At 35.8% G+C, this 16,453-nt stretch overlaps 1 protein-coding gene across 2 annotated transcripts in view; it reads right to left on the reverse strand.

Annotated features, from left to right (window-relative positions):
• Positions 1-16,453, reverse strand: part of DACH1 (dachshund family transcription factor 1) — a 446,835-nt gene that overhangs the window by 337,110 nt on the left and 93,272 nt on the right. The window contains exon 2 of one of the 2 annotated variants that reach the window (XM_059684810.1): positions 15,314-15,373. The exons of the other annotated variant lie outside the window; for it this stretch is intronic. Coding sequence (XP_059540793.1) covers positions 15,314-15,373 — 60 coding nt within the window. The remainder of the gene's footprint in view (positions 1-15,313; positions 15,374-16,453) is intronic. 2 annotated transcript variants of the gene reach the window in all.

Below are 16,453 nucleotides of genomic sequence, written 5' to 3' on the forward strand. Positions count from 1 at the left end.
AGCCTAGGTTGGAATGCATTTAGACAGATTAAGAGAAAATAATATAGCCATCCATTTCTACACATGTATCTTTTAAAAACAGACTTGTGTACTGAGTATTGAAATTACATTTGGTTTGTCCTTGCCTATCTTACTCCTTTCACACTAATTTCAAAAGCATTTATTTTAATCATAGAATTAGAAACAAGTAGCTTCAGACACTTACAATATAAATTATTATTCTACGCAAACAACAGAATAGGATATTCACTACAGATCACTACTTTGCTAGATGAGAAAGTATGAGGCAAAAAAAAAACAAACCACAAAACAACAAGTACAAAAATGCTAAATGCTAAAGGAAAGTATGAAATTATCTCAATTCAAAGAAACCTAAAATACTTAAACAAGATATTTAATAGTATTCTCGGACCCTTCTCACTAGGACTTCATCTCTGTGTCCTAATACTTGGGAGTGTAGAGAGTTGAACATCTGCTTGCATTCTTCACCATCACTTTAAGCCATGTCTGAGCTTTCTCAGGATACTGGAAGGACTTAGACTCCAGGTCAGGGCACATGTTGGGGTGTCAGGCTTACTTTCCAGTAGGGGTGTGCAGGAGGCAGCCCATCAATTCTCTCTCTCTCTCTCTCTCTCCCTTCCCTTCTCTCTAAAAATCAATTAAAAAAATACTGATATGAAAAGAGATGATTATAATACAAAGCAATAAGCTTGAGGGTACAACTCTAAATAAATAACTTCTGAAGCAAAATATGTTTAATACAAAGATCTGAAATCCATGATTGATTTTCCAAAAGAGATAAATAATCACAACTCTCAGAGCATATTTAGAAAGTTTGCTTTAAACTAAAAAGGGCCGAACATCTGATTATCATAGCAATGTCAAATTAGGATATATGCTTGCGTAGCTGTTTTCAGTTGTGGGAATGAAGGATCAGGAGAAACACTGGCTCACATAACATTTGTAACAAAAAAAAAATGAATACTCTGCCACTGTCTGATTACTTGTTAAGTAAAATTCAATGCATAAAACATGAGAAATAAGTATTAAAAGTTCCTGTAGACATATATCACACGTTTGAAGATTTTTGAAAGGGCTCATTATTGACATAAAACAAAAATAGTTTATTTAGCTTAAATAATTAATATTATGCCTCAGTAACTCATAATAAACATGCATTCAATTAAATGTTAAAATATCACTTAAATCAATACATAGTAATTCAAGACTCGGGATCAAAAGAAAAATTAAGAAAAACTATTTTAATGCCTTAAATGCCACAAGCACTAGAGCGAGAGCAATATAAGGAAATGATTTGATTTTTACAACCATTTTCTTTGAGGGCTTTAGTAAAATATCATGCACCAGTGGCCAAGTCCTGGCTCTATAGAGTCTTTTCTGTCTAGCCTGAGCATACCATGTCCCCTCTCTAGGAATCATTTTTCCTAATCCCTGAAATGGGTGTAGTAATATTAATCTCACAGGTCTATTGTTGAGAAGCCAAAATGATTTTTTAAAGTGCTTTGAGAGTAGCAAGTCAGTTATTGGTCATCACCGTAGAATTTCTTTATCATGCTTTTCAGGGTGAATCAAACAGATTTAGGAAGATGCAATCTCAGATTCCAAATTAAAGATTTAATTTACAAAACACATAGAAACATAAGTCTAAATTAATCTATGTTTCTGTATCTAATAGAAACATAGGAATAAACATAAATATTTAGGATATTTATCCACAATATTATATGCAGAATTGCGAATCAATATGACAATATCAAGTATTTTTTAAATTGACCACCAAAGACACTGTCACCTGAGTAAAACAGTAATCAGGGCTGCAAGTATTCACCATCCCTTCTTGGTGGATGCTCAAAGTTTCTTAAACACAATTTAAGGAAGCAGGTCACAACTGTCCAGGTAGAATGCCATCTTTTCTGTAATAGCCTGGTAAATGCTCTTTGTGGGCCAGGTGAGATATGCATATTTATAATAGATTGACCCAAACAGAAATACATTTTCATGTAAATCACTGGCAAATCCACTATTTTAAGCTATTGCTACTGTAAAAAGAGACTAGTGAAAAATATCTTTGTAGGGTCCTAAAGAAACATAGGGAGTGAGAACTGGAAAACAACACATTTTCTTCAATGTAAAAATAAAAACAAGTCATAGACATATAAAGGCCTTCAATGAGAACAAAGAAATGTAAGTACCAATGATACCAGACCTCTGAGAAACAGTACAACAAATGGAAGTGCAGGTAGGTCCTGAAATCTTCTTATAGAAAACTAGAGGCCCAGTGCATGAAATCACATGAGACCCAGAGACACCCCCCCCTGCCCCACCCCCACCCCCAGAGCAGATTCTGCCCGCTGGTGCCACCGGGGACCCATCAATGCACTTCCTGGTGAGTCAGGTCATTGGTCGTTATGACATCACAGCATTACAGCCACAGGCCTTTTATAATATAGATGCCCCCACTTGTATCCAGATAATTGTTTAAATAATAGCTCAAAATACCTTGAAATGCCATGTTTAATCAAAATAAAATATACCTTCTCTTCCTGAGCATGGTACAATTGAACAGGGATGCGTACCTGAATCCTTCATGTGCTTGAGGAAGTTAACACCAAATAAATGAAAACAAGTAAGTGTAAATACCTGCAATTTTAAAAGATGACTGAGTGGCATAGAATTTCTCCTAGTAATTCTGTGCCCCTATTGAAGGTTAGGTTAGTAGACAGTTAATGCCTGCTTTGAAAAAAGTTATTATGTACCTTCCTTACTGCACACCACTAAACTCCCCCTCCTGCGCATTATGTTGTTGCTGGCCTTTGTCTTTTTTTCCTGTGGTCCTGTTTAAATTCTCACCTTGCTCTGCCCTTGTCATCAAGTCGTTCAAGCACAAAGCAGGGAGCATGGGGAGTGTTTACTCATTTCCCAAGTCCATTATCTTACACATTAATCACTGGTCTGGAACTTTCGGACAATGCTGAATCTGTTACCTTTTTCTTTCTTTTTTTTTTTTCCCCTTTCTGGCTGCTTCGCCTGTGAGCCTGACAGTTCACCAGTTTCAAGCTGCACTTATACTTGATGACCTTTTCATCTGATTAACTATTTTTGTCCTCTAAAAAATAATGTTATGGCATTTATAGTCCAGAGAAGCCAGTAAGAACTTAAATGTGGACGATGAAACCCTTGTTTTTCAACTAGTGCTTTCTCTTGGTGGAAAGAGAGACTAAGGCAGGTAAATATTTTAAATATTGGTTTGTGCGTGTCTTTGTTTGTTTGCTGGGACAGGGTTGGTTTTCTCCCCAGCCCCATCACTATTATTAAGTGTTATTTTGAAAACAAAACATTAGTGAAAAATTCTGGTTAACTTTGGAAAGCAAATATTTTTAAATTTTAAGGCAAACAAACTGTTTCCTCTTTAAAATCTCCCCAGTTCTTGCACAATATGAAGGACTGTTCTGGGAATCCAAAGTCAAGCTTCAATAATGATTACTAAACCAAGAGAAATCGATGTAAGAAAGCAGGACAGCTGGAGGCTCTTGAACTATAGTTGTCAAAAGATTTGTTTGTGAAACATGCATTTTATTGCCTTGTATGCATGTTATAATGAGGCATGGACAACTGCAACATTACACTTAATGATTGCATTTCTTGTTTCAGCCAGTTTCCTTGTCCTCTTGCAATTAACGTTTTCCCAGATCGCCCAAGGCTACTTTGTCAGGGGGGGAAAAATCTGAAACCCACATAAATGAGCAATGTCGATAGTTTAGAAAGAGTTTACTTAGAGAACAAAGGGCCCTTATGAGGCACTAGCGAGAAGAAATGGGGGAAAAATGAGTCCTCACAATGTAAGCCTTTTCTTAAAGAGACTTGTTATCAAGCAGTTGAGGATAGTCCCTCAAATCTGCATTAAAATGCATTTCATTCCATTGACTCATTTGCATTAATTTCTCCCATTATATCTGAAAATGGCTGAATGTCTACCAAACACAATGCCACAGCCTATCACAGGCTACCATGGCCGCCCCAGGTGCCAATTTACTCCTCTTAGTTCTTTTCATTCTGTTTGCTGATTCTGACAACTGGAGTTCTCCTCTCAGTCCAAGGGACTTTTCAATTGGATTTGCTCATGGTGACAAAATTGTTGCTTTGCTGAGGGGAGGGGGTTCTTTGATTGAGCGTCTATCACGCTGCCATGGGAAAGCGAGAGGCGAATGATTCTCAGTGGCTTCTGATTTCCAGTATTTGTTCAGCATTAGGCCCACTTATCTCCAGAAGAAAAAGCAACATGTAGAAAGAAAGTGACAGGCAGAAACACACTCACTTGCTCCTTCATTCTCACTGCCCTCTGTATTCAAACAAGGGGGACCTATTACACTGAAAGCTCCAGATCAGCCTCACTCAATTATCACAGTTAATCCTTATAGCTCTATAAAGTAAATATTTCATTACAATTTCAAATAAACAGTCACCCAATCTAATGAAGCAAGAACTCAAAGTGGCAATGTCATAGAACTCGTTACCATCATCAAAGGAAAGGACATAGCCTTGTCTACTAATAATGAAAAAATTGATACTGGCATATTTATGAACCCTGTAGTTGTGAGGATTTTTTTTTTTCTTAGTGCAACTGACCAATATATCCTTCCCAATACAATTCAATTACCAGAATTCTATTTGTCTTTTTTATTTCCCCTTATTTCTCTCAATTTTTCACCCCAGTCTCTTCATCATGCTCATCATCTTCATCAACACACAATACACTTGGCCCATTGAACTATAACGTTTCATTTACATAAATAGAGAATCTTGATATGGCATTTCAAATTTAGGAAATTTATAGATATAAAGTGATCATTTTCATAATCCATTGTCCCTACATCAATGTTATCTTAAATCCTTCATCTTGTATGTCCTTTTATCCTTTATCTCCTAGTCTTATACTCTGGGGCAAGAACATCTAAAAATAACTCTCATTTCACCAAATCTTAATAATGTGAAAAAAAGCTTGAATTGAATAAAGATAAGTAGATTAAGTCCTTAATCAAATGTTGAATTACCTCTATGCTACTCCAACTCTCATTTTAATCCTAATCTTTAGTCCCTTGGGGAATCATTTTTCTTAAATTATTATTTTATCCCTCTTATTAAATATTCTGTCGATAGTCATTATATTTTCACACTTTTATAATTGAAGCTATAGGATAGAAGAAGGTACACATGTAATAGAACAATTTTGCCTATATTTGTTAAAGCTTACTCAAAGGGTTCCATGTTATGCAATAAGAAATAAATCCCCCCTAACCGGTTTGGCTCAGTGGATAGATCGTCGGCCTGGGGACTGAAAGGTCCCAGGTTCGATTCCGGTCAAGGGCATGTACCTTGGTTGTAGGCACATCCCCAGTAGGGGGTGTGCAAGAGGCAGCTGATCGATGTTTCGCTCTCATCGATGTTTCTAACTCTCTATCCCTCTCCCTTCCTCTCTGTAAAAAATCAATAAAATATATTTTAAAAAAAAAAGAAAGAAATCCCTAGTTAGATGACTACAAACACTTCTCTTTTCCCCAAATTTAACAATTCGATGTTGAACTATCCTATAATTGCTGTTTCTTAGGGAAGTTAGATGAATTGTGTTGGCTTAGTGGGGAATAGTGCATGTTTTTCTTTCCTCTGAAATTCTTAAATACTTAACCTCCTCTAAAAAGATCACCTAAAACTATTGATTGCTTCCCAAACATTAATGTTCATACAAATTACCTGCTTGGAGGGTGAGGTGGTATTAAAATACAAATTCCACTTCAGTAGATCTAGAGTGTGGAGTGGGATTCTGCATTTTTAAAAGTCACAAGTGTTACTGATGCTGCTGGTTTCAGGGTCATAGATTGAGAAGCCAGGACCTAACCTGCTGAATAGTATTTATAATTTTTATTACAAAATCAGGAGCAGGGGATCCTTTAAAAATTATCAAGATAAAGCCACATATAATATTATCACATTACTTTGTGAACTTCATTAATAAAAATATCTAAAACTGGGATAATTTAATAGATATGCATGTTAAATATTATGTATGATAAATAAACATCTGATAAAATACTAAAAGTGGATTTAGGTAAGAGTGTTACTATTATTGCTAAGTAAGTTGCTGCTATATGCACTTAATTATTGTCATTTTATTCTTACCATAACCTTAAGGCCTCCATTATTATGTTAATTATATTAATTATGCAGACCAGAAAACGGACTCAGTGAGGTAAAATAACTGGTCCAAGGTAGGGATACTGGACTTTGAATCAGGTATTTCTACAAATGCACTATCAGTTCAGTACAGTTCAAATAAACTTTACTTCTCCCAGGTCATAGGAACAATCTATGGAAACACCTTTATTCATCCAACACATTTTATTGAGGGCCTACAGGGTTCTAGCCACTCTGTTGGGCCATCTGAACTCAGATGTGGAAAGACAAGTTCCTGTCATTCTGGATTTATAATAAAACTGAATAAATGAATAAACCAGTGAGCAAGGAAATGTCAGGTATGGGTAGGTAATATGAAAAAAAAAAAAAAAGATGTAATAGAGATGATGTGATAGAAAATGATTTAGGACTGACAGTCTCAAGAATAGGTATATTTTCAAAATTTACATTTGAAGTTTGGTATTATTATTGGGCCACATTAACAATATAATTTTTCTCAATAACTGCAATTCAGATAAAACTAAAAATATCACAAATGGCTTATCACTGATATATAAAACTATGCTTACAACACAGATATGGAAAGAAAAGTTTAAAAATTGCCAACTTTGGGGATCATCTCCCATATATGTTGCTTTAACTGATAACGTAACACTCTCTGCATCTAGTATCATAATCTTCATCATAAACATCAACACTTACATATCACCTTACTTAACTGACAGTTTTGCTTCAAGAATCTTACATATATTCACTCATTTAATAATGATGACTGCTTTATTAGGTATTACATAACAACTAGAGGCCCAATGCATGAAATTATTCAGCCCCGGCTTCATCTGGAAGGACGTCTGGAAGGTCTTTCAGCTGTCTGGTCTAATTAGCATATTATGCTTTTATTATTACAAATACCCATTTTCCAGATTATAAAACTGAGAAATGCCCTAACCGGTTTGGCTCAGTGGATAGAGAGTCGGCTTGTCGACTGAAGGGTCCCAGGTTCGATTCTGGTCAAGGGCATGTACCTTGGTTGCGGGCACATCCCCAGTGGGGGATGTGCAGGAGCAGCTGATCGATGTTTCTCTCTCATCAATGTTTCTAACTCTATCCCTCTCCCTTCCTCTCTGTAAAAAATCAATAAAATATATTTTTTAAAAAAACTGAGACAAAGACCATTTAACTAATAAATCCAGATTTATGAGATTGATAAGTGTCAAGGTCAAATTTAAAATCCAGACAATTGGGTTCCATTTTTCCTTAACATTTTGCCTCACTGCCTCTCATTCTTCTTTATAAATTATGACAGTTACAAGCTATTTCAAAATTTTCTAGTTTCACAAATGCTAAAACCCTATGATACTGATTTAAAATGTAAAAAATTAGAGGTCAAACTGTGGTTCAGCCTGTTTGGTTATGTCTTTGTGTTTAGTTGGAATACTTAAGTGCTTAATATTATGCAGACCTCTGATCAAAGTTACACCAAACTTAGTGGAGATTCTGCATTCTTTCCTTTATGTAACTTTGCACACGGGATTACATTTACAAATGGTAAACCTCATAATTGTTGATTAAAATAAATAGACAGGAATATCATTTATCAAGGCATATGAACAGCAGAAATTACTAATAAAAACAGTTGACACATCTTTTTTTAATTTAATGCAATTGTGGATTTAAAATACAAATTAACCTTTTAATAACATTTAGGAGCAAAAACACCTTCCGTTGCCTTATTACAAAATAGTTCATTCACTAATCAATTTATTTATCAAACATTTATTGAATATGTACATTGTGTACAACATCCTTAGGCACTAGGATTTATGACTGGGGAGCAAATATCCATGTTTGGAATGCTAAAATATGTATGACTTAAGTAAGAATTTCATTACAACTATAAATAATAATATTAATTAGTTGCTTTTATGTGCATTTAACTTTTAACTAATTGTATCTTCACCAAAATATTCAAACTCCCTATCATTATATTGTTATATTACACACTCAAAGAAACAACTATCACATGTAGACACATCCTACTCAAAGAATTGTAATACAGGGAATTTAGATAAAACTCTAAATGTTCTAAATTAAATAAAGGGAAAGCTCAATAAAAGCACAAAATAATATTAAGGGCCCACAATATTCCCAATCTGAAAATAAGAAGTGAGAGTAATGAGGAGGCCTCAGTATATTATTTGCCATAGGATGTAGCTCACCAGGTCTGGGTTTCCTTGGTTTCACTTCCCACATCTAACAATTGCCTGGTCTAGTACCGTGCTGACAGTGGGTACTCAAAAATATATACTCAGTACAAAGAAGGCCTCTTGCCCTAGCTGGTTTTGGCTCAGTGGATAGAGCATTGGCCTGTGGACTGAAGGGTCCCAGGTTCAATTCCGGCCAAGGGCACATGCCCAGGTTGCAGGCTCGAGCCCCAGTCCGGGGGCATGCAGAAGGCAGCCAATCAGTGATTCTCTCTTATCATTGATGTTTCTATCTCTCTCTCCCTCTCCCTTCCTCTCTGAAATCAATAAAGATTATATATATATATATATATATATATATATATATATATATAGATAGATAGATAGATAGATAGGCCCGGTGCACGAAATTCGTGCACTGGGTGTGTGTGTGTGGGGGGGTGTCCCTCAGCCCAGCCTGCCCCCTCTCACATACTGGGAGCCCTCAGGCGTTGACCCCCATCACCCTCCAATCGCAGGATCAGCCCCTTGCCCAGGCCTGACGCCTCTGGCCTAGGCGTCCGGCCCGGGCAGCGGGGACCTGCAGTGGCAGCGGCCCCGCAATCGTGGGCTCCGCTTTAGGCCCAGGCAAGGGACCCCTAGCTCCAGGGACTGCCAGCTTCGACCGTGCCCAGCTCCCATCGCTGGCTCCACCCCTTCTTCCTGCTATCACTGGCCAGGGCGGCAAAGGCGCCTGATTCTCCGATCATGGCTGGGGGGCAGGGCAAAGGCGGCCCCAGGGTCGCCTTTGCCCTGCCCCCCAGCTCTTAGCTCCCCCCTGGGTTTCCGATCACTGTCAGTGGCAGGGGGCTTCTTCCTGCTTTCCTTTTCGCCTCCCTGCATTGTGCCTACATATGCAAATTAACCGCCATCTTGTTGACAGTTAACTGCCAATCTTAGTTGGCAGTTAATTTGCATATAGCCCCGATTAGCCAATGAAAAGGGTATCGTCGTACGCCAATTACCATTTTTCTCTTTTATTAGTGTTGAGATATATATATATATATATATATATATATATATATAAAAGGTCTCATTTTACTTCTTTACTTTTTAGGGTTTGAAGATATGCCAATGTAGTAAATATCTGACTACTCCATCTCTACTAAAAGAATTGTCTATAGGCTGATTTCTTAGACATCTTGACAACTGTGTACATCTTGAATTATGTTGGTCTATTGGTTATAGCAAAAACACAGTAATTGATTATCTTTTTATTTTTTAAAATCTTTACTGTTGAAAGTATTACATATGTCCCCTTTTTTCTCTCCCATTGACCCCTTACTGCCTGCCCCTACTGCCCTCCCACCCCAGACCTTCATCACCCTATTGACTGTGTCCATGGGTTATGCATATATGCATACAAGTTATTTGGTTGATCTCTTCCCCCTGGCCCACCCACCCCCACCTTTCCTATGAGATTCCACATGATTATCTTTTTAAATCTTTAACCATGCCTTCTTTTTTTCACAGAATCCTCTCTTTTTCCCCTTAAAATTAAATATTACTCATGGTTTCATTCTTAGCACTTCCGTTTCCCTCTAAATCATCATATCCAAGAGTTCCCATTCATTCTAATTTCCAAATTTCAGCGGAGGCAATGAGTGTTCCCAACTAATAGCAATACTGATATTGGTATCCGATAATACTAGCCGGATACCACCACTTGGCTCTTCCTCAGTTCTCACAAATATAACAGTTCCATGTATTTGTCAACATTCCCCAAATCTGTTCCTCTTTTTTCATTTCCCACCTGCTGCACCATGCCAAGTCCTACAAGCCAGGTATTTAAAAGACAGTAAGATTTGCCTTTCTTTTTACTTCCCCAGTTCCGTCCATCCTCTCCCACCAACACACATCTGATCTGTATTCAAATTCCATTATTTCTACCCCCGAAGACACTGTCACATGCATTTCCTCCTCTCCACATCTGTGCTCATGTCTCAGTAAAGGTCCTATGTATTATCTACATGTGCTGGTATAAGGGTCTTTTCACTAGCCTTCTTGCATCATCTGTATACGTCACTTCTCAATTTGTCCCCTATTTGGCTGTTAGGCTTTTTTACTTATACCATGCAAATTTGGTTGTGTAATGTGCTGTCTTAAAAACCTTTCCCATAAGTAATATTTCCTCATTACTTTCAGACTGTAACCTAAAGTCAGTGGTGGAGATGAGAGTCTTTCTGATCGGCCTATCACTCAGCCCATCTTTAAACAGCAATAATAATAGTTGTCATTGTATGTGCCTGCCACTGTCAGGACGCTTTCATAAGCTATCTTATTTACCCTTGATATCAACCCTAGGAAGTGGGTTTTAAGCCCCCCGCCCCAGTTTTACAAGTATGTTTCTAGAGATACTAACATATCTAAAATCACAGGATTAGAGCTAGGGCCTAACTCGAAAGGTTCTGACTAACTCTAAAGTCCTTATTCATAGAAACCACTATTCTGCTATCTCCTCCAAATTCCCTCCCCACTTTCCTCTCCCACTCCCTCTCCACCCTCTTTCCTGTGGGCTATCAGCTCTAGCAGTTTTTAATCCTGGAAGCACACATTAGAATCCATAATCACCTGGGAAGGCTTTAAAAATGCCAGTAGCCTGGCTTCACTCACCCCTTGAGATTTCTATTTAGTTAGTGTGACATGAGGTCTGGGCATCAGTATTTTATAAAAGCAGCCCACGTTTTTCTAAGATGCAGACAAGTTTGAGACCTACTGCCTAGCAAAACTAAATTATATATAGCTGCCTCAAACATCATGTAACTTCTGATGTTACAGGACATTCATTATCCCTGATCCCAGTGAATGTAGTAATTTTTCCACATGTAATTGTCTCTACTGGATGTTTGAGCTTTCTGTAGGTAGAAGTTATAGCTCACTTAAATTTATGAGTGATATGACTGGCCGGCAGTAGGCTCGCAATAATAACTTGTATGACTTGTTGATTGCTATTACAAATACTTTATAGGAGTTAATAATATTAGTACTAAAATGTAATATTTTAAAGTTCCTTAAATTTTTCAGAGCCTAAGAAAGAATAAAAACCCTGAAAGTCAAAAAAAATTATATGTTTTTATTGATTTCAGAGAAGAAAAGAGAGGGAGAGACAGAAACATCAATGATGAGAGAAAATCATTGACCAGCGCCTACTGCACGTCCCCTCCTGGGGATTAAACCCACAACCTGGTCATGTGCCCTTGACCGGAATCAAATCCTGGGCTCTTCAGTCAGCCGGCTGACCCTCTATCCACTGACGCAAGCCAGTTAGGGCAAAAAAAAAAATTAATATATGAAATTATTTACACATAGGAAGTGTCAGTTTTCACCTGAGAAAGGGTTAAAGTAGTTATTTTCAAAGTTTTGTAGTGATTAGCCTCCTGCAGAATGTATGTGAAAAATTATAGAGTTCAATACTAAAGTCAACAGAGAGATCTTATCCTCCAGTTAGCATCCTCCTTCTCTCCAATGAGCTGACCTTAGACAACACTACGCCATGATGCAGCTGCCATTTCCCCCCAGTGACACTACATTTTCCTAATGATGACTTACTTAATGATTGGGAGATTTATAAACCATACAACTTGACCATTAAAATATCACACTATTTAACACTGTTTATCAGTAAATTAACTTAATGCTATCGATACAATGATTTAAGTTTCTATTATTTAAGTTATACCTATAATTTTTAAGAAAGGAGAAATTTTAGAGGCTTCCTTACATAAGGATTGTTAAAACTTTAATAAGACTTGAAAACTTCTCGGTCTCTGTTATTATGTGGGAAAAAAATCTAAGTAATAGTATTTCAGGGGGTGATCCAGTGGGGGATAAAATACATAAGAATATAAAGAGAATCTGAATGCTCACATAATAAAAATTAATCATGGTGAATTGCTGTGGGGAGAATCATACACTTGACCCACATTGAAGACTGAAATATTAATCCATTTCTATGACAGAGATCAAGCTTCAGAGTCGCTTTTTATCCTCCTCATAATAGAAGCAACAGTTGTAAACCATAATGTTATAGTTCAAACAATGCCCCCCCGAAGACTTCAAATTTATTATAGCATTCATCTCCAAGACAAAAGACCTGGTGTAGGAAAAAAGCTCTTTTAGCAAAAAGCATGGTTGTTATTTATGGCTCAGATGCAAAGAATGAGTTTGGGGAATTTATCAGAGATGAAGGTATGAAATGTTTTAGCTTGTTCTTCTCTTTCTAATCCATAAACCATTTTCTCAGCCACCCAAGTGAATTCTAATGGAACAGAAATGATGAAATAATATTTTCCTAGCCCTTTAACACTTTTTCTTCTGTGGAAGTTTCAGTGAGATGAGAAGAATATGATTTCATAAAATTAAGAATATGTCCAGCAGCAGATAAGTATTATTTTCTAATAATATATAATTTAGTCTCCCAAGAAAAATTTAGTATTTTTATGATAGTTTAGTTTTTATGTGTTTAATTCTTACAATTATCATTATTATGGGCTGTCATATAGAATTTTAAGATAAGTATATGTTTATTAAAATGACTTCAATAATATAGGCTTGATTATTGTCTCTAAAATCTTTTTGACTCAATAATGATACTGGATTTTTTTAATACTCTTAATCATTAGATATATCTGCTTATCACTCTCCTTGAAATAAGAGCATGCCATAATCCAAACCATGATGACTTACAGACTACCTATTGTCCATCTTCTCTTTTTGGAATGAGCATAAGGCCACAAAAGGCATGTCTACTCCCCTAATGAGCAGCCAGGGAAAAGCTCTGTGCAGGTAGGAAGGTGTGGAATATGCCAGGATATAATGAAAATTCATTCTTTATACGTACATATTGTTTTTCTAAGATAAAAACATATTCAATAAAAATGATTGGGGGAAAATGTCAAATGTATTGACTTTCTGCTCAAGAAAATAAAATGTGCCCTAACTGGTTTGGCTCAGTGGATAGAGCATCAGCCTTCCGACTGAAGGGTCCCAGGTTCGATTCCGGTCAAGGGCATGTACCTGATTGTAGGCACATCCCCAGTATGGGGTGTGCAGGAGGCAGCTGATCGATGTTTCTAACTCTCTATTCCTCTCCCTTCCTCGCTGTAAAAAATCAATAAAATATATTTTTTTTAAAAAAAATGAAAGTAAAATGCTTACAGTTTTGCCAGTTTTAAGGGTGTTTTAAGAAAGTTTCATGGTCCTGAGCACAATGAGTGAGCGATACAGATGCCATTTGTTGTTTTCTTTCTTAATTCAAAAAAGGACAGGTAATTTTAGAACAAAATAAGGCAGCTGGAATAAAATATGGAATAATCTTTAAGCCAAAATCCCTTCCTGGCATTGTTTGATAGATGTTATACTACTCTATTGTTTGCCAAATTCCATTTCAATTGCTCAAACAGCTCAAGGAAAATGTGCTCTCTAGCTAGACAGTTTTTTAACATCATAATTAGTGGAATTAAGAACAATCCACCAGTCAGTTATCAACACCAGGCATTTCAAATGTACAGTTGCTGAGTATTGGTGCTTTTTGTCTTAGTTTTCATACTATGAATCCTTTGCCACAATTTTCATCTGTATTAGACTACTTTAGCTTGACATTGAAATAAAAGTTAATTAGTTTCTATGGTGACCTGTGCATTAAACATTGCAGTTTCTTCAGACTTGTAAATTCATTCCAACTTAGTATTCAGAATGCAATGTATGTAAGCATTCAGTAAAAATAGTGTGAGTTTGTTTGCAGTTAAGATAGGATAGGGACTTGAGCCAGATGTCAAAATTCATTTGAATATACAGTGTCAGTGAAAGATATTCTAAATTTGATATCTATGTGCCTTGTATTCATCATATTTAAAGCTTTACTTCTATCTCATTTTTTTCTAGCCTCTTTAAAGATTTGATACAACACTCTACAAAAATATATCTTAATCTTCTAGGCTCAATTTAAGTGCAAACTGCTAAAAATAGACTGTTCCATTTAGCCCATAAAGTGTTGTACTCTTTCTCTCTAAAATAGTGGTTCTCAAACTTTTGTGTGCAATAGAAACACCTGTGGAACAATTTTAAAAATATGAATTTCTCATTCCCACCTCCAGAGTGTAAAATTCAGTATATTTAGGATGAAACCAATGAATCTACACTGATATAAAGCACCCTAGTTGATAATGATGTTTTCTTTGTTAAGGTCACTTTAAAAAAAATAGAGTGCATATTGGATACTCTTTTACCAAATGTAGAAAAAAATACTTTTAAGTTCTAAAATTATCAGCATACCATGATTTTAGTACTCTTGTAAGAAAAAAAAGTATTCCTTATTCTTGGGGTATAAAAATCACACTACTCTGATTTTAACTCCTTTGGGGAAATAAATTATAATATTCAGAAAGAAATCTTCCATAAATATCAAATATGTTGGTTATTGATTTAAATTAATAACATGTGACAAGATCCTATGCATAAAGACCTTTCACAAAAAAGCAGATGATCTACATGAAAAAAAGAGGCTAAATTTTACTATCCACTATTTTCTACAGACAATAGTCTTTCTCTATCATGGGAAAGGCAAGCTATAATACATTAGGCTTTGGGATTCTAATCAAAAACCTATAAACAATGTATAACTTACAAATGCCCTTCAGTGCATTAGAATACTTTTAGTACAGCTTTAAAATTTTAAATCAATCCTGCCATTCACTCCATATTATTTATCTTCAATTTCTCCATATTTTAAATGTCACTGTGTCACATTAAGTAATAAAAAGTTTAAAAGATTATAACCTGAACTTGGCAGATATTCACTGTCATTATCAGGCCTAAAATCCTTGCCTTCTTACATTTTTCACTACCAAAGAGAGACTTACTTCTGGCTTTTGTTGATTCCATTCTTGAATGCACTGGAATCTTTGCATTTGTTGAACAACCTAAAATAACGTTGTGTTGTTTTAAATCAATTCTTACAGTAAGTTAATGGCATTTGAAGCATTTGGTTCTTAATCACACTCTTTTGTCACCTATTTTAAAAACTATATTCTGCTGGTCTAAATCATCCTTTAATTTTATCAGTTATATCACTTATATCATTCATATGTCCCATAATCCAGTAACATTTCATTTTCTCCAATCTGTAGCTCCAAATGAAAATAAAGAAGGCATTCAAAAATTGATTTTATATGCACTATAAGAACAAATTAAAACTAAGGTATATAAGAGGCTTTCTTATAAGAAAATGATCTATACTAAAATATGCTTGGGTGGTAAATGAAATTTATTTTCTCAAAGTGTACCCCAAAAGTATGTGTTGTTTTCATTAACTTTTCCCCCTTGTAATGGCAATATGAATCTCTATTAACTAAAGCTAGTAAAGTCCATGTAAATATTAGCAATTCAGGACTGAGAATTTTATGGGAACACAACTATGGGCAGAATAGCCAGGTGCCTCTGTCCAATAGAATACAGATCTTTCCTTGACTACATGGTTTTTGCTATAACACTACTCTCATTAGATTGGAGTTTGTGTTAACTTCCCTGTACCAGGACTTACTAATAGGATTGGTAGCAATTATTATACTGAAATGAAATCAGCACAAACTATTAGATCTGTTTAAACAAGTTAAAAATAAACCTTGATTAAATGTTCTTTTATAAGAAGCTGCTCATTAGGGCTACATGGCCTTCAGAAAAATTGGTGTTTCATTAACATCAAAGAATGTATTGCATTTAAACTCCCTAGCCTAAAAAGTTATGTATAAAATAAAGTTTTAAAAATATCTTAGATAATGAAATTTTAGAAAAGATCTTATGGTTCTTAGTTTAGTAGAAAGGCATATATTCTTAAAATTAAGAAGTATTAATAATGAGGTTTCAAAGAAAACCACCACCAAAAGCAGCAGTAAGCAAAACAAAAAAATCAGAAACCTTTGCCAGAATGATCAAATGATAAATTTGCTCTAAGTTGAGATATAACTCTGCTGCAAAACAGTTGAATTAAAAGGTCATGTGGA

This window comes from Myotis daubentonii, chromosome 2, assembly GCF_963259705.1.
Source record: "Myotis daubentonii chromosome 2, mMyoDau2.1, whole genome shotgun sequence".
Classification (NCBI taxonomy): domain Eukaryota; kingdom Metazoa; phylum Chordata; class Mammalia; order Chiroptera; family Vespertilionidae; genus Myotis; species Myotis daubentonii.